At 40.6% G+C, this 25,667-nt stretch overlaps 1 protein-coding gene across 2 annotated transcripts in view; it reads right to left on the bottom strand.

Moving 5' to 3' along the window:
- Positions 1-25,514, bottom strand: part of KIF24 (kinesin family member 24) — a 31,271-nt gene extending 5,757 nt beyond the window's left edge. The window contains exons 1-11 of one of the 2 annotated variants that reach the window (XM_037373306.1): positions 25,438-25,514; positions 20,069-20,696; positions 16,631-16,820; positions 14,627-14,724; positions 12,474-12,689; positions 10,849-10,936; positions 8,741-8,862; positions 7,049-7,154; positions 4,269-4,340; positions 3,532-3,641; positions 205-2,625 (exon numbers count right to left, since the gene is read on the bottom strand). In XM_037373306.1, the coding sequence (XP_037229203.1) occupies positions 205-2,625; positions 3,532-3,641; positions 4,269-4,340; positions 7,049-7,154; positions 8,741-8,862; positions 10,849-10,936; positions 12,474-12,689; positions 14,627-14,724; positions 16,631-16,820; positions 20,069-20,682 (4,037 nt within the window). In that variant the 5' untranslated portion in view covers positions 20,683-20,696; positions 25,438-25,514. Of the gene's footprint in view, positions 1-204; positions 2,626-3,531; positions 3,642-4,268; positions 4,341-7,048; positions 7,155-8,740; positions 8,863-10,848; positions 10,937-12,473; positions 12,690-14,626; positions 14,725-16,630; positions 16,821-20,068; positions 20,697-23,331; positions 23,391-25,437 lie in introns of those variants that run through there. The other variant, XM_037373307.1, reaches the window with a different exon arrangement.
- Positions 25,515-25,667: the final 153 nt, after the last annotated feature.

Here is a 25,667-nt window from a genome sequence, read left to right as displayed (position 1 = left end):
TCACTAAATAACAAGCAATCATATATTTATAAGATAATTACTATAAATTATCATTAATCTTATTAAATAATTATTTCATAGATTGATTTCCCTTTGGCTTTTGAAGTACATACAAGTATGATACACAAATAAAGGCAAATGTATCTATCACATGTCTACAATTTCTACACTTCATAACAAACTTCAGTGATGAGCAAGACTTACTGTGCTTTTTCTAGGGCTTCCCTCTGCCATTTTCCCATCTCTGATGCAGCATTTGGAGAGCTGCTGTTGGACATGCCTGAGGGGCTCTTTGCATTTGCAAATGGCTTACTATCTTTGGTTGCAGATCCTGAATCTGCAGCAAAAATCTCTTGTGTAAAAATACTCTGCCCTGTTCCCTCATTGCTGAATGATGACTTGGCTGGGTCTTCAGAATGACTGAAGTCCTCATTCCTCAGTCCTGACTTGTGCTGCAACAGCAGGGTGCTTCCTTGAGAAGGGGACTGGGCTATGTAATCCGTATGTCCCACAGTGAGAAGGCATGATGCACCTGAAAAATAGGTCTTTTCTGGTATATCAGTGTTTATTTCCTGAGCCATGGGCTCAACGCTGGGTCCCTGATTTGAGTTAGATTTTCCTGAATTACCAGCAGTATCTTGAATACCAGCACCACACCGTCTGCCACCCGAGTACTCTTTGCTCATTGAGCTACTCGGAAACAAACCACCCTCTCTCTCTCTCCCGGAGTCTGTGGATTCAGCTGTGGATGTTTCTGTCAGGTCATATCCAACAAGTAAACTGTGAACAGCTCCGTGTTTTGATGAACCCAACCCCAGAAGGCAGCAGCATGGCTTCACACCACAGCAGGTAGGTGACAGCCACTTGTCCCCTGTTTGTGGGGAACACAGCAAGGTGCAGTGCCTTCCACTGCGACGCATTTGCTCCCCCAGTTCCAGCATGCTGTCTGTCAGAGCTCTGCTTCTTGTACACTGCCAGCCCTCTTCCTCAAACCTGTTCTGGGAGCTGTGTATGTTCCTGTCAGAGATCTGCTTCACACAGGGGGACTTCTCTTGGTTAGAAGACACTTTCTCTGTATCAGTTGTTTCCTCATAGTCAAGAAGGGTTACCTTGAGGGGGGCCACCAGCTCAGAAGTGAGTTCTGAGGAACAGCTGGAAGATCCACAACGGTAAACTCCATTTTTTGGAGCTTTCCATTTTACATCTCCTGCAAGGGCAGCCTGTCTATCCAAAGTGGATTCTTCCTTCTCTTCATGCTGGAGGTTGATCTCTTTGCACTCTAGAGTTCCTGGTTTCGATACAGGAGAAACATATGAGTTGGAAGCATCCTTTTCTGGAACTAAGGTTGTTTCACTGGAATAAACAAGACACCTGTGTTTGGATTTGTACTGTTTGTGATCAGCTAGGAAATCTTTGCCATTTTTCCAGTTACAAGCAGGATCTTCCTGCAGGCAGTAAGGTTTTTCTGCAGTATTGCTTGGAGAAGACTCAGTAGTTAAGTCATAGCTCCAGTCTGCTGGAGTTTTGCTGTAGTCTGCATTTTTAATGGATTCCTCCGTCCGTGGGCTGCCCTCACTACAATCCCAACTGTCATCTAGTTCATGTTCTTGCATGGGTATTGCATATTTAAAAAATAAACCCTGTCGCTTTTGGCCTTTTTGCTCTTCTTCAGTTCCTTGTTCTCTTTGATGAAGGAAAAATGAATGTTGACTGCATTTGTTGGTGTTTCTTCTTTTCACACTCTTCTGACTACAGACAGGTGAGAAAGAATCTTCACTGAAATCACTGTCATCCAGATCTTCCAGCTGCATCCCCTCTTTGGTCTGTACTTCTGTGGGAGTAAGGCTCAGCTCCTGCTTTACTTGAATCTCCTCAGGCTTGTATTGCGTTAAAAACCTCTCAAGAGGTTGATAGTTCAAGTTTTGCTGTAGAATAGGTGGTTGCTGAAACTGCTGGTGATAAAGACGTAAATGCTCTTCCCTTTCCTTCTGAAATGGAGGCAGATTTGTCCACGTTTCAACACATTGTTTAGCAAAGGAGTTTCTCCATTCCTGTCTGCCATCAGAAGGCAGATTTCCATCTCCAAAGGAAAAATCATCTCTAGAAACAAGCTGTTTCTGAACAGGTTGCACTGTTTGGACTTTCAGACAGTGGGCAGGTGGTCTGTCTTGCATATTCTTATCTTTCTGGCCACTCTTTTTTGTTTCTGCTGTGGCAGCATTTTTGATGATTAAATCCTTTGCAGTAGGGCTCTTTTCAGAGTCGGGGGACAGATCATCAGTTTTCTTCTTCAGGGGATGTGCTATCCGTAGGACTCCCTTAACTGGACCGGTATGATGGAACCACAGTGAGTTGGGATTTCCTTTGTAAGCATGTCCTTTGTTGATTCCCCTGGGAGTAGAGGTAAAAGGGACGCTTGGTGGCTGGACTGCTGCAGGACATGCCTTTGTTTTTGTAGCATTTGACGGATGCTGGAGGCCTAGCTTTACTTTTTTTGGAGAACTCTTTTCCCCAGGTGGCAAAGAGGAAGAGTTTTGGACACGTTTTGGAGATAAGTTTCCAGCTGTCCGACGTCTGTTTGTGACAGGGGTAGAACACTTAATCCCTTTCTTCAGCTCTTTGACTCTGTAAATGAGGCTGGCTTTAGAAGATTTCATGCTTTCAGATAAATAACAATGTCTTCAGAACAAACTAATGTTTTCACAAATTAAGGCTAAACACTGGATTCAGTGTCCTGATTTTTGTTTTGTCAGTGATCCACACAGGCATCAAACCCCCTCACCCCAACCGCCTGAACTTCTAGAAAGGTCTATGGCATTATTTTGGCCTTGAACAGTGAGTAACAGGTCAAACGAGTGAAGATGGCCTCTGTTTCAGTGCAAGAAGGTTGCATTTCCACATTTTACAATCCAGCACGGCACAGAGCCAGCTCAAGACAAGCTAGTACTCTCCACAGCACATCATAAAGTCCACAAGACACAAACTAAGGCTTTTGGACTAGTTGCAGTGGGGCTAATTTGCTCAGGTGATATGTGTACAGAGCTACAGATTCCTGGATCAGACTCACCAGGGTAAATGTGAAGAGCTGCTTAACTGGTATCCCCTCAACTGTTTCCTTTACTCCTCTTACCCCTTGAGCATCTATTCTCTTAACCCCAGCATTGCACAGCCTGTCATTTACCTCCTCCTCCTAAGGAGGGAGGGTGAAGGATTTGCACACATTCTTGGCAGAACTACAATACAAAACTAAAACAGAATCTTTGATTGCTGAGGTTAGTAATCCTGCAGTTTAAAGGGAGCACAGTGATATCTTCATCACTAAAAGCTGTCATCAGAAAGGATTTACAAGACCCAGAGAATTTTAAGACCAAATATAGGAGTTGGACCAGGTAAGGATTTTATTGTGAAAATTTCATTTCTTGCCTAAATCAACATTTCCAATGCAACCAAAATAAAACGTAACCTCAAACATCATACATTACTTCTTTCTTTCTGTTTTTCACCTTAGCAAGATTCAGTTTCATCACTTACCTGTCAGCATATCGTAAAGTGTTCAGTGTATGCTCTGTAGCTATATGGCTAGGTGATACATTGGCTATCATACACGTCTTAGAATTGCCAATGAAAGAATCCTTTAGCACCTAGGGTTGGAAGGACAAAAACAATATTCTTAGAAATTCATGTATCTTGCATTTCCTGTCAATTAGCAATATGTACAGAGGCAGTTTAACATTAGGTACTTTTTTTTTTAAAATGTAGTCCTTTTGTCTCAATTTATCTTGCAATTCTTTGCAATTTAAAGTGAATAAGATGTTAATCAGGGCTCTGAACAAGCCCTTGCACCGGGTGCCACAAGGGTGCCCATACGTTTTGAGGAATAAAGCATATGTTACAACTGGAGTGAAAAAATGTTAATGAAAACTCCAAGGGCTGTTACTGCACAGAAAATGTAAATCGGTTGCGGACTGTATGGAGGTGGACGATAACTCTGAATCAGAGTCTGGAAGGTAGTGTTAGTGGGTTTGTTAGGTTTTAGTATTTGGTTTATTTGGTTTTCACAATGCCAGCCCACAGGATTGACTGCGGGAACTGCAGTTGGCTTTAATTCCGTGATAGCCTTTAAAATTAACATTTGCAAAAGCTGTGCATTTCTCCTTTCTTCAGGAGTTTAAAAGCAATTACTGAATTATGTTATTTTTTAATTTTTTTTTATCATTATTTTGTTCTCACCAGGGAAGCCTTTACTGTTGCCTTTCTGCTCATTTTACCTGAGTTAATTTGCTTTGCCGGAAAGGAGTATGTGCATGTTCCTGATCCAGTGCCCGAATGCATTCCTTTAGCTACCAAAAGAAAAGTAAGAAAAAAAAAGAGGAGGGAAGAACATATCAATCACACACTGGCAAGGAAGTGAATTGCATCAGAGCTAGCCTATGAATGTACTATGTCCTTCATGCACCTTTGACTCCCACTACGTGATGTCCCTTGCAAGGGGAGTTTGCTGCTGCCACAGCCATGAACAGCCAGCTTCAGCTAGTTCAGTTAGCGGCAGCAGTTTACCTACCCGCACTCAAAAGAGAGCAGAGCTGCAGCACAGAGCACAGCCAGCCCTGCTGTGGTTCTGTGGGCTATACAAAACCCAAGAACCTGGGTAAACGTGCATGTCCAGCACACACAGAGCTTCACGCTCCTGTGGACCTGCTGCTGCCTGTGCCATAGGCAACTGGTTTGAAGCCACATTGGGTGTATCCTAGATCATGCTGCAGCTTGCAGGGCAGGTGTACCCTTAGAACAGAGCTTTTTGAGCTCCACCTCTTACAAATTTCTTTCTTCTAGAAGCAGCTCTTCCCCTTCTGAAAATACCCCACTCCTCTGGACAACAGCAGTGCAAATTTCTTATGCCACTCTGGCAACATTTTCATACCTTTGTCAGATACAGCATGAGTTAATGAGTGCATATTCCTCCCCATACTGACTATAATCTGCAGTCTAGATGTCCCGTCTACGTGTGGGTACACTGGGCTGCATGAGAAGGCAGCCGATCTCCAGCAATTTCCTCTTCACACCAGTGCAACATGCCAAACCCAGCCAAAGGGCAGAACGCGGACCCACACCAAACAATTAGCTGTAAGGGGAGCTGGGTTCAAGTCTTAAGTCCAGGTTCAAGCCCACACTCAGAAAAGGCAGTACAGATACCACCTGTCTGTCTAAACTTTTGACAGGCTAGTAAGAACTATACATGAAACACTGAGAATGAAACAAGAGACTACCCAGGGGATAGAGATACAGCTACAGAACTCCCATTAAAACTAACAGAATATGAGCAGCTAGCTGCACCCGTGCCCTTCACAGAACTCATTAGAACTTCTTATTGTTAATAACTGTCAACAGAAGTAGCCTGCATTCTTGAAGAAGCATCCCTTGATTTATTACCAGCCCTGGAAAAAGATGTCATGCTCAAACTCAAAGATCTGCACTTTTTTGTCATGCTGCCACTGGAATAAGCACAATAGCACACTTCATATCAAGCCTGGATGCTCTCTAAAATGAGCATAAACGAACTGTATGGTCATGAGACAACTAATTTAGAGCAAATATCAACGAGGAAAAAAGTAGATTACAGTATTGCCATGGTGATACTATCATGAAGCAGCCTTTGTACATTTAAAGCCTTACTACGTTCTACATACACACACTTAAAATGACACTTATTTCCCACTTTTATTCCATTTTATTAAAAATAAAATCACACCTCTAACAAGTAAGAAGAGATCAAACTATTCTAATTTTTTATTCTGCTTCTCATAATTGCAGTATCTGAGTATCTTCTACTTGAAATCATGTGTCCATGAATCTGAATGCAAACATTCAAATCAGCAGCAAACTTCAAAGTTCATGTGTTTTAAGGCCTGAAGACAGTGTTATGATCATTGAAGGCAGAGCCAGGTTTTACAGGCTGGAGGTCACATAGGCTTACCCAAAGATGCCTTTTATAGTTAATTCAGTGACTACTTATAGACTGTCTAGATATTTACTCAGCTTCACACAATACTAAAAATACACACAGTCTGATTTTAAAGTTCCTTTTAAAAGAGTTTCATGAGCTTACATTAAGCCTCACTTCCCAGGGATCCTTTCTGTTCAGGTCCTGACTCCCCACACCACGCAGTTATTCACCAGCAAGTACTCAAGAAACACATTCACTTTACAGGCTGTCTCCCAGTATGAATGTTAATATTCCACAGCGGGAAAGCCTCTGTGCAAAAGAACATTCTACATTCTCAAAACAGAGCAAGCCACCTCCTATTTATGGTATAAGAGGTACGGTTGTGTGCACAAACTTCTGCAGCGTTGACTCACACTCACTCATTGCATATCACCTTCAGTCTCACTTAGACAAGCCCTCAGTCATGAGTGAGCTTTGTTCATTTGAATTAAAGAAGGTGCAAAGCCTTCTGCACAATTTATACTTACAGGCACTTCTGCTATCTTAAATGGCATTTCTGTACTCCTTGTCCCTCTTCACACAACTGTGTACCCTTCTAAAAGACAGTTTGCATTAAGAGTGCATTTCTTCTTGTTCCTTCCTCGCCATACATGAATTGCTAGTTTCAATGCTCTCCAGTAGTTGTTATTTGCTCCTGATTTGACAAAGAAGTCTGAGTTCAAGTGGTGAAACTAACTAGCAGGAACAGATGTCCATTTATGAAACAAATATAGCAATCCCAAGCCAATATTCTCTCAAAGTAAAAGGGACAAACTTTCTGTATAAAATATGGGATACATCATACTATACCTAACATTCTTCATGCCATGTTTACCTGGCTGGCTGTAAAAATGGAGTAAAAAGATTTTATTTTCATCACAAAATCTTTTCCCTCTTAAACTGTCTTTCAGGCACGAGACAAATTAAACTGGACACACTTAGTACTTGGTTGTTTTTTCCCCCTCTTTGGAATATATAGATATATTATTCTGTGGTTCCTTTTTATCCTAAAACACATGCTAATAATTAAATACAAAACCTTCCCCAGACATGCTAGTAACTTACTGCTAAAAGGCTTTGGTTTATTTCTGCTCCTTCCATTTTTGTTTGTCGATCTGAGTCTCTGGCATCAGCTGCTCTTTCACTGCCAGCCAAGTCAATGAATGATATTCTAGAAAAAACAAAGTTCCATTTGTTCTAGGGGCTTTTTTCTTTTTCCTTTTTCTTTTCTTCTTTTTTACATCAACACAGGACATCAGAAGAATGAATAGAAACAACTACTTTTGAAAAGATAGATACCCACTGGAAATATCTGAGGCCCCAAAATAAGCATAGTAGCAGGAACAGTGTCACAGCATCCTGGCACAAACACAATCATTATAGAAAGTGTAATGGCGTGTGATGAAAGTGCTCCACAGTTTAATGGACAAGCTGTTTAAAGTGCAACACACTGATCTTTGCAGATAATCACTGTGCTTGTAGTTTCATAAGAACACAATTAAAGAAATTGTAAATTTCTTGATTCTCCTTCCAGGTAAAGCAAATAGCTGCCCTATCAAATGGAAATTCAGAGCAATACCAACAGAAATTTCCAGTGTAGCAAGTAATACACTGAGCTTTCAGTGTTCCTTGTCCCTTCCTTCCACAAAACTCAATCAATCCCTCTCATGTTCCCCAGCTCTGGGTGCCAGCTGCTGTACTGACTGTTGCACTGTATGTTTGTCTTTGCCTTTCCTTCTTTTCCTGGAACAGCCCCGACTTCTCTTACAGGCGTATCTTGGCATACTTTCCCCACTCTAGCTCCACCTCCCTTTCAGTAACAAAAAAAATGGCACACATGCCACACCTACATAACCACATACACTACTATTTCTAAGCCTGCCTGTTCTGCCTTCTCCTTTCTCAACTATTTGTGGCTTTTGCATTTTGCCTTGTATTTAAAATAAGATCCTGGAAGTACATCAACATGGTAATTGCTGGAAGGGTGTGTCAGCATGTTTTTTTGACACTCAGCACTAATATAGACACCTAGACCTCTTTCCTCAGACCTGTTTCTTGGGATTGTTTAGTCTGGAGAAAAGAGCACTGAAAAGAGTCACAATTAAGAGTCTTCAAATATGTAAAATGGCTGCTACAAGAGGAAGTAAACTGCTCTTTGTCTGCTGCAGATAGCATCAGAGTCACACTCTCAAATTATCGGGGAGGTTTAGGTGAGGTACTACAATTCCTCTGACCAAAGGCAAACATCTCTAATGGAATCATCTCCACCTGAGCTAGTCATCCCAGGCTCCCTTTGTAGTCAATTACAGGACAGAGGTGCTTTGAGGGGCAAATCCATCTGACCTAATTTAGGATGACTCTGCAGAATGGCATCAACTGGATCCCAGAAATGGCTTGCTTGCTATTGACCTCAAAGGTGACAGCCTCACATGTGGACATGCCCTTGGTGGACATCTACCTGATTAACACGAGACAGGAAAAGATTTCTGACACTGAAGATGAAGGGATGGATTCGATTGCCAAACTCCTTCACTGGAAACTTTTACAAACAAGCCTGACAAAGCTCTCACAGATGTGGCTTAAGTACTTTCCTTGGGAACAGAGAAAGGACTGTGAAATTTCTCAGAGTCCCTTTGAACCCTATCTTCTGATTCAACTCACAGCTGCTTGCTAACTCAACACCTCCTCATTCTTTGCCTCCTGGATGTGCCTGGGCTTGACTTCATCAGCCCTGAGCACTGCCACTTCTAGTCTTACCTTCCAAATGTCCTGTTGGCTGTGTCTTTGATTTGTATTTGGATGATGGCATGAGATCGAGAGGAATCAGCGTTGACTCCAGTAGCTCCAGTGCTGCGTTCTTTCCCCCCCTTCAAAATCACCTGCAAAATAAGGGGGACAAAATGCAAGCAAATTGTAAAAAATACAATATCTCAGAAAGAGATCTTGTCCTCCTAAGATGGGGAAACATTAGGAGGAATGGTTCATTACAGTCTTCAGATTCGGTGCAAGGCAGTTGTTAAGTCAGACTGGATCCTTTCCCATGTTAGTTTCACAACTCTGTATACGGACTTGCTTGCAGTGACACTACAGAGCTTAGAGAGCATACTGTAGGTAAAAAGTTGTTGCATGGCACATTCACTCAGATTTGCCAAATATCCAAACTATAAAATTAAAAGCAAAAGTATGGCAGTAATGAAAGAAACTTAAGACTGCAGACATAACCTAAAGGACTCATGTGACGATTTGCCGTGTTGTAAAATTTCACTTTCTCATGTAATAGATGGGTACTGTTAGCCAGGAAGTTACAGAAAAAATACAAAGTGCTAAAAATCTTCCTGCGTTTCTGCAACTAAAAGAAATTACACCAGCGTAAGTAACAAAGTTAAAAGATCAATTATACTCAATACAGCAATAAAATAAGAAAACAAGGAAGAGAAGCAAGGCAAAAGGACAAAGGCTCCTTCAAGATATAAATCTGGATAATTCTCTTTTGAAAACCTTTAAGGACTGTCACAGAAAGTGTAGCAGCAACTGCAGCAGGGCATTCATAAAAGTCATTAATTTTGTTTCTGATTGTAAAAATAAATTAAAATATTATCTAGCAAAATCAATACATTCTCAGTTGACAGACGGGATTATTTATGCATTTCAGTGGCCACTTCTCAACCAGCAACCTAACCAACTGCTGCAGCTCCCAAGCATTATTAGTGCTAAATGCTGATAATTTCTGAACCAAAGCCAACATCAATGAATAATGAATAACTACAGACGTATTCAAGACTCTTTCCATGTATCTGTTGCAGACTATTCAGATGCTCTGAGTCAAGCCAGTGACATTTCTGTGTTCAAAAGGGCCCTGTGGACAATATCAGACATCTTTTTTGCCACGGTAACTGTAAGAATAAAGCAATTTAATAGCTCTTCTGTGTGTGGAATGTGATAATACAGAGGAATTATTTTATCAACCATATAGCACATTTACACTCTAATTTACAGAAGTATCACCAGCATGTCCCAAAGCTTGGAGTTAACGGGAAGACCAAAACCAAAATTAAATGGAATATAAGTGGACAATACCATGCCGGTTTTAATGAGTCAATTACACTATCAGGCACTAGTAATTTACACTTCCTTACTGAAGCGTAAAGAAATTAAACTATGCAAAGTCAGGCTAAATAGAAAGCAGATTTAAGTAGCTTGCTTGCTGCAGGACAAGACAGAAAATTTGCCAGTACCTTTCTAGGGCTTAACCAGACAGGGAAGGAAAACTGAAGTCTTGCTTGTGCTGAATGTCAGCTACCATTTAAATATCCTCATTTTACTTGGCTATTTTCACCAATCATTACCTAAGCAGTCTTAATCCTAATTCAAATCAATATCTCAGTCTTGAGTATTTTCTGATTTCTAGTTCTATTACTTTTCAGATTTATATCTTTTGTCCCACCATCTGTGTAGCTTTAATATATAAAATTTAAGTTCATAGAAGCCAAAGAAACCACACTGGGAGAAAAACACCTACCTAGCTTTCAGGATCCCTTGCTGGGACACTATTTAATTTCTGGAATAGTGATAGAAGCCTGTTTCTTGGAAAAGATCTTTCCATAAGGAGTGGCAGCAGAAGCAACAGCTGTAAATCAACAGCTTGTATGCTGCTAACACAAGTCACTGTGACCCAAGAACGTTACTGAATAAAGGCACTTTCAGTAGTGCTCCTCAGTGATCTGCTGGGGTTACCAATTTCAGAACCTTAAACAAGAACATACAGCTGTACTACACAATAAAAACCAATCTCTGTAAATGATTATCTCACAAATCAGCAAACCAGGCTGTAGAAGACAAAAAACAATCACAAACATAGAGGTTACCTCTAACAGTAGATCTACGGAGTCCACCTGCACCTCCCGCAATCCAACTATCTGAACAACATGCTTGCTGTCTTCTCTTGCAAAAAGTCTGAAAAAGAAACAGTGCAGTGCATAACAGATTTCAGAAATCTCAAACAGCAGCAATGAAGACATGTCAGTGCTATGACACTGTGAAAAAGCGATCAAGACGACTGACTGAGGCACAACTGTCATTAATTTATTTTCAGAACTGAAGTGCTATTTCATTTATAACGCATATCACTGACATTTCACTGTTAAAGACATTAGCAATGCTTTTCTGCTAGTTCAGGAATATAACAGGGCAGGGAAATAAATCCTCATGTGTCTATTTTAGAGCTCCTGTCCTTCTTCAAACTGCACCTCAGACTTCTCTAGGAAGTTCAGGTTATAAGTTATGCTCTGTTCAGTTTTGCAGGATTTTTGCAAAGGATTTTAAGTAGCTCAAATAGCCACAGAGTCAGACTTCAGAGCATCTCTTCTATGAATCACAGAGAAGCATTACAGCGTACAGCAAGAATACAGACATGAGGCACACAGGAGGAAGTGTAATCGTCTCCTTCAATGACACATAAGATAGCTAACAGACATGCAGAGAATATAAGGGCACTCTTCCTTAGTAAACTGACTCCTTACATGACAGATTACACCGCCTGCTCCTTAAAGACTGTTTTGGAGAAACGGAACACACACGCACAGAAATAGGTGCTTCCTTTGTGAACAGACGCTCGCTTCCCCAGGCAAAAAGCCTTCCCTTGAGCCCTCCAGTGTGCTCTAAGGATAGTGCTCTCAAAGCTGATAAATGCCTCCAGCTGAAAGGTAACATTCCTTCAAGACCATTGAAAAGACTTCACTGCTGAGATCTTAACTGACTGTTATTTTATTTAGACATTTCAGACCACAGTGGTCTTTTTATATCAGGTAAGTACTGAACTGTCCCAATTTCCATTCCAGATGGAGCTCCTGTAGGAGTATACATCCATACAAACAAGCCTGGGACTGAGGTGCTACTACTAAGGGTGCTGGCAGCATCACCTGCAGAGGCTCACTCCAGTTGAGTCACTGGGCTGCTGGGCAAAGGTGTTCAGGGAGGAGGTAAGCAGGCTCTGCAGTGTCAAGCACAACAAGGGGGAGATCAATGGGATCTTCAGAGACTTGACTGGCAAGAACTGAAGCCCCACCAGCACAGGTGGGACAGCCAGAGGTTATGCTTGAGCAGGGAAAGAGAGGGACTCCACAATAGTTGGCATAAGAACTTCTGGCCACAGGAAGGTTCCTTCTCTACCTGTGGATGTTCAGCTATTACATTATTATAGTGTAAGCAAAACAGCATGAGCTCATATCTCAACCATAGGTCCTTATTCTTACTTATCCCTACCCCCGAACAGTAAAAACCAGGAGGCCCTATCAATGCCATAGGATTTAGTGTTGGATTCTGTGCCTTCCTCTCTAAGGAGCTCCTAGGAACAACCCTAATTAAATACATAACATTTGCTAAAAATAGTAATACATTAAGTGTAATTGAGGAAACAGTAACTGATTTATAAACAGTAGCCAACTGATTCATAACCATAAGTTTATTGAAAAATGTATTTTTATTTAAATACCTCTTCCTTCCATTGAGCAGGTCATAAAGCTGTCCGCAGTAGATTTCATAAAAACTGATCAAAACAAGGAGATCTTTTCTTGACTGTGGTGCCTCCAGGTGTCTAAAGATGTCCTTGGCAGCCAAGGCATAGAGTCCTGGGTTCCGGTGAGTACCTATCATAGTGTAAGTCTTGCCAGCACCAGTCTGCCCATATGCAAAGCACGTTGCATTGCCTCTGTAAAGATAACTTGCATCTTTAGTGTCACATCTGATACATTCCTATCTATTAAAGAAGATTCTGCAGTGTCAGTATCTATCTGTAATGGCCTCTTAGCAATGAGGTTTGGTTTGCTATCCTATCTGGGAAATTGCAAAACACTTAGCAGTGATTCCCAAGCATCTCCTATGGAGGTCTGGCATGTCGCAGAGTGCTGGCTCTCTTCCATTCTTCCAGATGCCAAAAATGTATCTAAGGAAAGTAAGCATTATTAGTATTCTTCCAGCTGTTTAGATGCTGCAGAAACACCATAGGATTATGAGTGGGAACCCTGCTAATGATGAATCACAGAGAAAAATAGCTGTGACATGAGATGCAGAACAGCCAGAAGTCAGGCACTGTATTAATGCATGTTGTACTTGATGAAAATTAACATTCCAGCCCTGTAATTTGCTGAGCAGGGTTGCTTTGTCTCAGGCTGCAGTCCTGCAGGCAGCTAAGTCAGTCTAAAGAGTTGTTGTTGCCTAAGGGAAGGTCTTGTTCTTTCCTTCCCTTGCTTCCAGCTGTGTGACCTACCCCACTGACCCACCCCTGCTGGTGCTGGCTCTGGTATTTGACTTTACTGCACTGAAACAACAGAAAGCTTTCCACTCTTTCGCAAGCCAATTTTCTGCTGTTTCAGTGAATTAAATTACCTCTGAGAGGATGACAAAATATGCCCACACTGGCTCCATATAATCTATGGGAATGAGTTTAGTGACCAGTAAGAAAGAGGATCATCCCCTTTCAGTGACAGAGAGCAGTTTGGTTTACTCACTCCAGCTAGTAAAACCAGAGTCTTGGCTTATTCCAGATTGCTCCATCTTTGTCATCATATCACGTTAAGATTATAATGACAATGCACATAAAATGCCACGGTCTCAGAATATGGAACAAATCTACCTTAAAAAAAGACTTTTTAGCTGGCTCAGTACCCTAGCAAAGATATGAGTAATAATGTAGGGCTGCAGTAAGCACAGTGAACAATCTCTTGCAGTTTAGACTGCAGAATTAGCTCACCATAGTGTCAGATTAGACCAATGCCAGTGAACGGGATTCAGCAGGAGGGACAAAAAAGTTACAGAAAGCTGAGAAAAAACAGTGGCATCTCTTCTGGTGGCATTACTGGATTAGCTGTAATGTGAATTGTGCCTTTAGTGATTATTACACAGGAAGCTACAAGCCTTATTCTCCTTTTTCACTTTCCTTTTCTCAAGAGCACAATACCCTCTGTCTCTGCTAACGATGCTTGGAGATTTGCAGCAACAAAGTGCTCCATTTTGTTAATTTTTAGCATGGATGCATAATCCTTTCCTTCAAAGACTCAAAATTGTAATTACATTCCAGCTTGTTACTTTGCATGAAAGTAAGATCACTCCTGTAAAGCTACCATCAACTTCCCATTAGTCAAGAAGTATGTGATTATGACTAAAAACCTCTAAGCAAATATAAATCAATAAAATAAAAATAAATCACAAGGTTTATTAATAATTTCTATTGCCTTGTGAACCATACATGCAAAAATACCTCACAACAGTTTCATGAGAGGTAATATTATTGCTGTACAGATGAGTGTGCTATAACACACAGAACCTTTGTTAGAGTGGAGATTAGAATCAGAAATCCTGACACACTTTTTTTCATTCTGCACTGTCCACAGTGTCTCTTTGTTGCACCTGAGGTCCATTTTTAACTTTCTTTGTGATTAAGATTTCTCACCAAATGTGAAGAAGGTTTTCCCGGATTTATTTTGTAAAAATCGCAATCAATGACATTCTAAAAGGGGAAAGTATGTGACAAAGGTGAAATGAATGTATTTTTCAAAAGATGAAAAGCATAAAGGAAAACTAAAGCAGTATATGAAATCAGAAAACAACACAGCAAAAAATAACAAAACGTAAGCACTGATGCCCTACCCGTTAAAAATATGCTGAATGAGAGGATGAGCTGTCTTCATATACACATCATGATTGGTACATGACTCCCCAAAGACTTCATCAAAATAAAAAACATGCTGAAAAATAAATATGATCTTTACATGAAAATGAATACGTTTCACTTCCCCTTCACCCCCATTCAAAGGTAAAGTTAAATAACAGAAGTCTTTCCAGTGACTTCATATGGCTTTGGATCAGGTACAGAGTGATCTAGCACATTTACCATGTGGCATGACATATGCAGGAACACATTGTTATGACTAATCAAAAGACTGAGGGTATGGAAAAAAAAATAATAAAGGAGGCCAAGATGCCTTAATTTCCCATCATTCTGAAGTAGAACCTACCACAGCCTTCTGACAAGAAAATGTTAATTACAAAACCCCTGTTCTTTAAATGAATCAGCCTACAGATGTACAGTAAGACTGTAACAGTAAAAAGAACTCAGAGTCGCTCTTGACTGTCTTAAACCTAGTCCTCAGTTGTGATTAGATGTCTGTTCTGCAGACTTAAACTTGTGTCAGAGAAGATAGAACCTATTTCTAAGAAAAGCTGGACTGTATTGTCTTGAAAGGAGGCAAGAAACCCCAAAATTTCCCACTCCAGATCTGACCTAAGCAGCCGGGGCTGTGGAAACACTGCAACAGAGTTCAGTACAGGCTCCTTCTAGGTTAAGAGTAGTGTTTGTAGGGACAGAGACAAACATCACATTTTCAAAAGAGCCTCCACAGACTGGTGTCCAACATTTCACTCTCAAATTCACTGCAGTGTAAATTAAGATGGCAGATCTCTGAGAATGAGAATAATTTCAACAATCACAAACACACCATACTAACGCACAGGCAGATTAGATCAGGGAGTCTCAGCTGCTACAGTCAGCTCAGAGAGCAGATGTAATCTGTGACAGGCCTGCAGTTTGGGTCCCTCCACCGTCAAGCTGGAATATGCCCCAACACCTCCCATTTGCTCTGTACCCCTTGCCGTTCTTTCTATAGGAACCAGAGATTGAGGCAGGGCGAGTAGCCAGACTTGGAAATAAAGAAGTTTTCCTGGGTCCTATAGAATAGACACAGCTGTTGCCATGGCATAGTTTTGTTTGGACTACACTGATTGACAGCAAGATTTTGTTTGTACTGACATAAAATTAATTATTTTTTTTATATTAAAATTTTTAAATTAAAAAAAAATTAAAGTAGTTATTATGCACTGAGATACGAAGGTGATAAGCATTGTATAAATGCCAAATATAGGTAGTCAGATGGAAGGAACAGGGTGGAGTTGCTGCATGTGTCACACCATAAAAGGTGGTACATGAACTGGGCCCAAGAGAGCTGTGAACTGAATTTTTACTGGATACTCCAAGTTGTTCCTAGGACCCAGACTGTAAAAATAACACCCAGTAGAGTGAGAATGGCTTGCTGCTCTCTAGAAATCACTTATGGTCCTGGTGCTGTCAGTCAAAATTGAGAATTTGAACTATGACAGTACAAGGTGCTTGGGATTAAGAAACAAAGACCAAAAGGGAACTTAATTTTCAAAAGCATTTGAGAACAAAGAGAAGGAGGGAATGAGGGTGTATGTGATTCATTGAAACAGACATACAGTGCTGAAATAGTGAAAAGGAAATTCCTTACTGAAGTACCCTGGCCAGCTATCAGGAGACTGCAGCAGGCAATTCTCCTGCAGCAACAGCATGTAGCAGAGGGTTTTATTTTGACACTTGCAAAGAAAGCTGCAAGAGACATACTTTTGAGGCTTAAAATTCTGAGCTCAGGTTTTCTGCCACAGGCTGGCATAAGTCAGAAGCAATACAAATATAGTTATGCTGAGCTCACAGAAGAGCCCACCATCTACTGCAGTGCAAGAAATGCAGACAGCCTGTTTTGCCTCATGGAAACTCCAAGCACAATTTGCTTTATCCCAAGCGACTAGCAAGTGCAAGTGACTGGCTCATAAACACAACATTCAAGTGGAGCACGTTACCTGTAATATATATTGGGTGAGATCAACCGCCTCCTTCTTCTCATGAAGAAGTAGCGTTTCTTTATCTTTCACTGTGATGATATTAACCTCCCCACGCCGCTCTTCTCTCAGGCCTAGAGGACGTTTTCGGACACACACTCTGATTTTTTCACTTTCTGTCCATGGAGTCTCTTTCTCAGAAGTACTGGATCTGCAACAATAGTGTAGGTTTACATTTTAAAAATCAGGTTAGTACAGAATCTAAAATATGCATAAATTCGTTAGCTTTATCAGATAAATATTTCCGTCTTTAGTGGCGTATCAAAAAAACCCAAAACATGTCTCATTGTTACATGGTGAAGTTTCTGCTGTTTTTTCCTGAATAGACTGATGTCTTTTGTGCACTTTTGTTAAAAGAGTAGTTGTGTTTATACAGCTACATTCCTGAACTTGTTGCTAGACTGGCATATTTTCAGTTGTCCTCAAACATATGATTCAAACTGGAATAATATGCAAGCTAACTTAATGAAATTTAATTTTACTGAAATTATTCAGACTCATGATTGGTCACTTAATAATGTACAGATAAAAGTATGGGCAGATCTTGAAAAGGAAAGAGTATAATATTTAGTTGTTTTTCCTCTTGTACTGACTTTCATTCTTTCTATTACAGGCTGTCAAACAGGCTACAAGTAAATGGCCCAATCTGGGAAAGAAGAGAGTATCACCAATTCCTATGCAGTTGAAAGAAAACTTGAAATATTGATCTCATCATGTCTCCCCTTTCGTCTTTTTTCATTAAAAATTATGTGGTTTCAGACCACAGGCAAAGTTATGCTCTTGTGTTTTGGCAAGTCTACTTCAGTTCCCTTCGACACGCCTCAGAAACATGAGTTCATTTCATGTTTCATTGATTAACCTGCTGTGTAAAGCATTTTGTGATGCAGCACCCAGAATATGCTTGACTTCAACCAAAATGCATTCAGTTTGGCTTCCCCTTTTTCAAGCTGTTTTCAGCCAAATGAGTAATGATTTTCAGCTTGGATTTGAATGTCAATTTATGAGAAAAAAATAATTTTGATCAAGCCCCAACTTGCCCAAAAGTAATGTTTCTGCCATGCTGTCCAAATGCCCTTCCAAAATCTCTTGATGTGGCAACTGAAAACTAACACATTTGTCTAGTAAACTAAAACCAAACCCACGAGCTACTCCATATCTCAGTACAACTATGATGTTGTTGTATCACTACCGTGGTGCTGAATGATTCCCCAGAAGCATACAACATGCAGATCATAGATCTCAAGATGCAGTCTGTGAAGACTACACACAAGTAATCTTTACTTGTAATTGGAGTCCCTTTAATTTTAGTACATCTTTCCATGCAGACCAGGATCAGGCCCTGTGTTTAGATGGAAAATTCTTTCCCCTGAAAAGAAAGGCAATGATACTTGAAATAAGATGCTTCATAAGCTAGTGTGAGCTTATGGATATCACTAGGCACAAATGTTGTCCAACAAATGATCAGAGGCTGCGAAGTTTAATTCTCATGTCAGAGGCTGGATTTGGTGACCTTCAGAACAAGCCCATTGTGCTCTAAGAGCCTGAAGGAGGAACGACTGATTTTAAGATTTGGAGAACAGAAAAACTGAAGCCTTGTAGGCTCTGTTTACGAGAGAAAAGGCATAAATTCTTTCTAGTATAGAAACGCATTTAGATGAATATATTTTGTATGGGAACAGAATGAATTTTAATTCTATATGCTGAACCTGAAGTTTAGATTTTCTATTAATCTTTCTTAAGTAGAAACTGTGTTTTATATGAAAATTTTATTACCAGCAAACCAAAAAATCTTGACACAGATAATTAGAAACCTTATTAGGCAATAGGTTAGAAAATGACTATGCCTGTTACTGTCTGCTACTGTCAAAATCAAGCCATTTGCTGTGGGCAAGTGTGAAATATATTTAAAAGAGCTCTCTATCATTCTACCATCTGAAATCATGCCAGTGTTTTCCAGTGTTTCTCACAGATGAGACTAAATTAGCCTTTGCAGTGGTCAGATCACAAGGTGACTGGGAATGACGGATTCAGTGAAGGAGTTAGCTTGCTAAACAAGAATCACAAACCCAAGCGTCAGCAGACTGGCCCAAGCCTGTAATGCACAACATGTACTCTGTGGCCAAAACAGGAGAAAGAGAAAACTCAGGCATGTCAGGAAGAGGATGCTGAAAGCCCACAAGATGAACCATAATGCTAAGCACAGAAGAATGTGCTTAGGAAAAAAGAGAACAAAGGAAGAAAGTGATAACAATGAAGAACATGGCTCTATGACAGGATTAAAATTCTTTAACTCCTCTAGCTGAGCCATGAGGTTATATTTTATCATTTTTTACTTGCCAGCACTGTGAATGCCCTGCCCTTTTAGTTGCACCCTGGCCCAACTTCTAGAGAAGACAGAGAATGTACTAAGATGCCATTATATGTAGGAGGTTAGTGAACTTCTCTGGAAGGGTGGGATGAATTTTTTCCCAGTAAAGGGGAGTTATAAACCTCTGTCTTCCATGTCACAGTTTAAGTGCTCTAACTAATATGTCACCTGAGTACCTTCCCATTGTTGCAACAGCATCTATCCCTCCAGGCTACATGCATGCTTAATGGGAGTTGTAACTGACACTTGACTCCATGGATCCTCCCATACACCACAGCCTTCCCAGACCAAGCCCCAGCCTCACGCAGCTACATCTCCTCATCACATTTTAAAACAAAACTGCCATGATAGCATTGCAACAAGCTAGATGCTGGTAGTATGTGTGCAGAGCTGTATGTGCTCTACTGCTGAATCAGGAAAAAAGTATTCTGTGCTTTAACAATGTTGCCGGTGGATTTACCAGTGGTTCAAGATAACCATAGCCCCTTCTTACCAGAGGGAAAATTATGAAAGTTACAGACAATGTGCTTGGGGAGCAGCTGCAAGGCTTCCTTCTCATCACCGCTTCTATATTCCACCCCAGCTGTATTAATTCTGCTTATTTTTAAAGCTCCAGTTCAGAAACGTCTTTATAAAAAAATATAGCCATGACAACTTGCCAAACTCATCAACAGACAATGCCATATTTTGGAAAAATAACATTTTGCAAGATCGTCTCATGGAAAGAATAAGAGAAAGAAAGATTGGCCAAGACACTAAGAAACAAATACTTCTACCCTGAAAGGCAATAAAGACTATTCTTAGACAACCTTGGTGACTAGCAGCTGGTGAAATTCAGCTGATTCCTTCTACCAGGCTTGGCAAGTTGCAAGTGCTTATTAATACCTCTCTTCTGTATAAGATTTTGCATTACTCTGTAGTGGTAGGGTTGCTTATTTGGAGGTGATAAAGACAGATTCTTCTCCACATTGAAGAAAGAATTAATTATGACTGATTTGAAATATAATGAAATAAAGGTGACTGATTATTACCTGATACAGGAATGAGGTAGTCCATAATTATATCCTGAAATGTGAGTTATTCTTTGTATGATAGGAGCTTCAGAATCCCCCAGAAGAGGAGCAATATCATCAGAAACGGTTGGACAGCTCAGGTCCTTTTTTGTGCATATTCCAGGAGTATTTACGTCTCTTCTAGTTAATGTGATCAGCTCTGGATCATGTGATTGAATGTGTCCCAACATTTCCCCTACACTGTTCTTCTCTTCATTGGCACTGAAGTCAGATGAACCATATGATTCAGATTCAGAGTCTTTAACTGTTCCATCATTTTCTTCAAAGAAGGACTCAAAACACAACTGTCTACGGGGACCTGATCTAGTCACCTGAGGCTGAATGAAGAGGCTGCTTGGTCGAAAATCTTGCTTGCTTAAATTTGCAATGTCTTCCTCTTGCGTAATTTTGATTATTCTTATGAGCTGAAAGAGTCGTTTGCGGTCATTCATGTCATGGACCCCCAGTTTGGTATAATCATTCATTGAAACTTTGGCAAGCTCATCAATCTTCTTAAGACCAAAGGCAGCAAAATGGGGATAGTATTTTTCAAGTTCTGCCTCACAAAGGCATTCATAAAGGCATGATGCCATCTTCAAGCTGAAGTCTACAAGAAATGAAAAAAAATATTGGAATCATATGAAACATCACATGTAACAAAGTTACTAATGAAAAAACCACACATTTCCTGATGCCATTACCTGCAGTTAGGCTAGAAGCTTAATTCCAAGTTTACAATGCACTAGACAGCCAGACACTACAGAACACAGCAATAACAACAGTAAACTAAACATGAAACAAATATTTTATATATGAAACTATATTTCAGAGTTACAGACAATACACAATGATGTGCAAGAAATGCACAGTGCAGTGTTACTTACTGTTGCAGAGTTCTCACACGCCTGATGTCTATTTGATGAATGCCGCGGCTACTGAAACCCTGTCCTCAAGCTACAGAATGTAAAATGCCTAATTTTAGACACTCAATTTAATATCAGGGCATGTGGTCTAATGTGGTTCAGCTATCCCTGGTTAACTAACCAAAGGAGAAGAAACTGCATTTGTCCTCACCTCAAGCTGAGCAATTAAGAACATTCACCTTATAGATGAACTACAGCAAAGTTGTAGTTCTGTTGTGTAACTTTCTCTTGTATGTCATGAATCTTGTGACAATTTCTGAGTGTACTTGACAGAATAACCAAAACATTATGTGAAATCTGAAACACAGAATTTCTCTAAATCTATATATGCTACTGGAACGCCATACTTGCATTCTTGGGAAACCCAAAAAAAGCAGCATGCATCACTGTAAGGTGTGCCAAAAAAACCCTCAACTCCTTCACTCAAGTCTCCCTAGCAATGCATTGTGCAGCTGTCTGCATCCAGATGGATTAATATGTGCAGATATTTTTACTTGCTCCATAAAATGGAAAAATGATAGCACTTCAAGTATCCATTGCCCACTGCTTTTGCTTCCCCAGATATGATAAATCTTTCTGGATCTAAGTGCTTTCAGGAGATAACTCCAGTGTCTCTCCATCCACGGAACTGCAACCTCACAACCTATGAAAACCAAACATTGACTAATGAAGGAGTAACAAATTAATTAACCATGGGGAAAAAAAAATCAAGCAATCATCATGGTGATAGGTTCCAGCATTTCTAATTACTTTAAAACTCAAGAGCAGACAATTTTCTAAAAGATTTGGTCAGGTTCATACATGATAGAATTCAGGGGAAATAGCAGTTGTCAGTGAAACCCTTTTGGCATTTCAATTGGTAATGCTCTAAAAGGAATGCCTTTCTCCTTATTAAAATAATATCTTAATTTGTCCAAGACTGTAAAGTTTGTTGTGTTTGAAGACACTCTTTCTAAAACAGGCACATAGTTCTTCAAAATAAACTGGGTTTGTAGAGAAATAAGAGGAATATTGGTAGGTTTTCAAGAATCCTAAATTTTTAATGATAATGCCACCTTCTGGCAAAAGAAAAAAGACAACTTTCTTTTTTTTCTTATAATAAATAACAGCCAGTATTCCCTCAGTTACTGTCAGGATCTAATTTTGTTTCTTCATCTGAGAACATTGTGTTCTGGGGCAGAAAAATGTAACATTCTTCAGTGTGGTAGTGTCATATCAAAGTCCAGGTCTCGTTCCCTGCAGAAGTATGGTGGCTTCACTGAAAACAGGATTGAGACAAAAGCCTAAGACTTCTTAAATAGTTGGATGTAACATATCCAAAAAAAGCGAATCAGAAAGGAGGTATAATTCTCCATGAGCACCCAGTTATAAGCTCAGGTAGTCTCAGGCCTAAGAAAAACCTCTCACTCAATCTGTATTACAACATTGCTTGTAATTCTTAGCTATTCAGTGTTTGCCCTTCTCATTTAGCTGGCAGAAAGACAGCTTCACTTTGAAATTTTCACCTTCTTCTCACATAAGGGACCACTCTGGCATTGACAAAAAGATGCTGAAGCTGGTCAGTGAAACAGTGAAGTCCGTGACAGTGCATCTTTACCTACTAATACACAAGAAGCTAGCATCAAGAGAGAAACAGTTAATGGTGATATACCTTACTACTGGAACACATGAGATGTTTGAAGGGGCCTATCAGCCCATCATCTTTATGTGGCAAACCAGAGTTCTCTACAGCTTACTTCTTATGCAAAGAAGCCTTACAAAGATCTTAAAAAGCTGCCAGATATCAGTAGTGAATAAGTACTTGTAAAAAAGCATTAGAATTTTATATAAAGGGACCAACTCAAAGCACAGAGTAAGATCACAGCCTATCATCAGAAAGCTCCTCCTTTTCAGTAATAGAGGGGTTTTTTCAAGGTCATAAAGCTGGGGAAAAAAATCAGGCATAAGTAGTAGAAATGAGTGTTACATTACATGTATTCTGAAAAAAATTAACACAAAATTATGCTCTAGGAGCTGATCCTCCATTTTAAAACACTTTTAATTATTAATTAGCTTTTACACAGACCATTTCATTCTCAATGCACTTTTCAAAGTGGGGAAAAGCCTGACCTTCAGAGATACTAACTTAGTGAGTCTCAGTTACTGTGCATAAAATAAATCACATAAAATCCCTACATAGACTATTTTGAGAATAAACCAGTGGTAGGCCACTATATCTTGATCCTTATTAATCTCTGATATATTAAAGATTTCAGTGCACTGTTCATTTTAATAACATTCACATACCCTGTTATCCCACTGTAGCTTACTCATATTTACCTGATAGTTTTAGCTGACTGCTGATACTCCCGAGTGTCACCACCGAGACATGACACAAGTATCACTATATCCATACTTTAAACTGGGGAAATTAAGTCATCACAAAGTGAAGAAATCTTATGTGGCACACCTAAAAATACAAACTAATGCAACTATACACTTAATCATGCAAATAATCCAAGATAATTCTGAATCACAAACTCCAGTCTGATCATTAAATAATTGTATTAGGCACAATTTTCAAGGGCATCTGTTCAACATAGTACTTGTTAATCAGTGTACAAAACCTACAGAGCACCTTGTTTACCTGCCTAACATTTTGTGTTATGCAATATAAATACCTTATAAAAACAAAAGTTAAGAAATTACAAAATTTGTAAATGCACATAGCAGGTAGGTATGTTTCCTCTCCTGACCACAACTGTAGCGGTGTATTGTACTCATTACTTGTGACCACATATACCCCAAACAGACAGGCTCTGACTGTGCCAAAGTGTTTGCTGGTTTTTGAAGTGCAAAAAGCAGAAGACCAGAATGAAGCCAATCTGCCCATCACACAACAGAGAAAAGGGTGATTTATTAACTCACACCATCAGTCATCCACCTTTATTTCTTATTCATCTGAACATCAAGCTCCTTTTTAACTGTGATACAAAGCCAAATCTGACTTAGCCCTCCAGAAGTGAATGGCTAATTTGCTTTTCCACAGCACCACACAAAATGGATTACCTTTCATCCTTCTGAACTCGTTCTTCAGAAACTAGGGTATGCCTGTGAAGAACGGGGTCAGGGTGTGGCTGCACTTTTATAAACACAAGACCCGTAATAAGAGATCATTTGTACTGTAACATGAATTCATAATTTTAGTTTAATGCAGTAGGCACGCATCTATGAAACGGCATTTGATGTTGCAGCAGATCCCTTTGTAAGATCATAGGATTACACTCCGCAACTCCCTGTGCACGTACACAACATGGTATTAAACATTCTGTTGCTCATTGGACTAAGTGTTGTAGCAGCCTGTTTCGAAGGAACAAAGTTGAATACTAGCAATAGATAACCACTTAAAGTTTCAGTGTAGTAAATGTAATTGGAGAGGAGGGAATACTTTTAATGTTAAATGACAACTATTTTACAGTTGGACCACGATGCAGGGCTTCTCCCTGTAGCAACACCCTTACTTCTTTTGCTACTAACACAGTTGGTTACTAAAACTACAATTAATTTCATTCCTCTTTGAAACAGACTTAAAACCAACAACAAAATGTTGGGGTTCTTTTTGTTTTCCAACAGTATTTTTCAATTGGCAAGAGAGTGCTATTTTTTATAATCATTCCTTCATACTAAGTATAGTCTGGTGACCTCAGCAGAAGAGACTCCATCCTACAGCTGATCCCAGACAACTGCTTAAAACAACAGCTGCATGGAAATGGGAAGTGTCTAATATTCAACCACACGCTAAAAAAATAATCTGAGTTATATTGGGATGCTGATTATTTGAAAATTGTGCCCGAGCTTCTCCTGCCTGTAAAATTTACCAAATAGCTTTCAAAATTTATTTTATAATTGTGTCAAAACAAACCACCACGCATCTGGAATTACACTGTATGACTGAGGAGGGGGGCATAGTTACTGAATTTAGCCCCGCAGGGATTTAGAGCTTCCCTCACTGAATTTAGTCCCAGACCGAGGAACTTTTTAGCTTCACCCCCTGGAAGAAGGGGTGTAGGGCTGAGGCAGGGGCCTCACACCCTGCCAGCTGCCAGGCCGCTCCTGCAGCAGCCGCTGCCTCTCCCCTGCCACCCGCGGTGTGCCAGTTCTCCTCTCATCTTTCCCTGCGCTATTCCACTAGCAGCTTTTTCCTCTCCCTTCCCCGCACACACCAGAGCCGGGCGGGGCCCGAAGGAGGGGGGCAGCCCAGCATACCTCGCCGCAGCCAGCTCGGAATCTACGGGGGACAGGGCTGAGGGATGCCGCAGCGCTGCCCCACCACTCGGGGCAGGTGATGGCCCCGGGACAACCCCCCCTCGCCCACCACCACCACCCCGGCGCGGCCGACCCCTCCGCCTCCCGGCTGGCACCCCCGCAGCCGCCACAACCACTCACCGGCCGCGGCGCCGCTCGGCAGCAGCGACTAGGCCGCGTCTCCATAGCAACAACGCTTTTCCCGCTTCAAACGCTCGCGCGCAGTCTCACACCGTCAGCCAGCGAATAGGAAGACGGAGAGCCGCGGATGGGGCGTGTCCCGACGGGAGAAACCAATCCGAGATCTTCGCAGCCGGAGGAGGCGGAGCCTAGAGAAAGGTGGGAGGGGGAGGGAGTAGGGAGCGAGAGGG

Source organism: Falco rusticolus, chromosome Z (assembly GCF_015220075.1).
Source record: "Falco rusticolus isolate bFalRus1 chromosome Z, bFalRus1.pri, whole genome shotgun sequence".
Classification (NCBI taxonomy): Eukaryota; Metazoa; Chordata; class Aves; order Falconiformes; family Falconidae; genus Falco; species Falco rusticolus.
The sequence above is the reverse complement of the archived record's forward strand: the minus strand, read 5'-3'. Positions and strand labels throughout refer to the sequence as shown.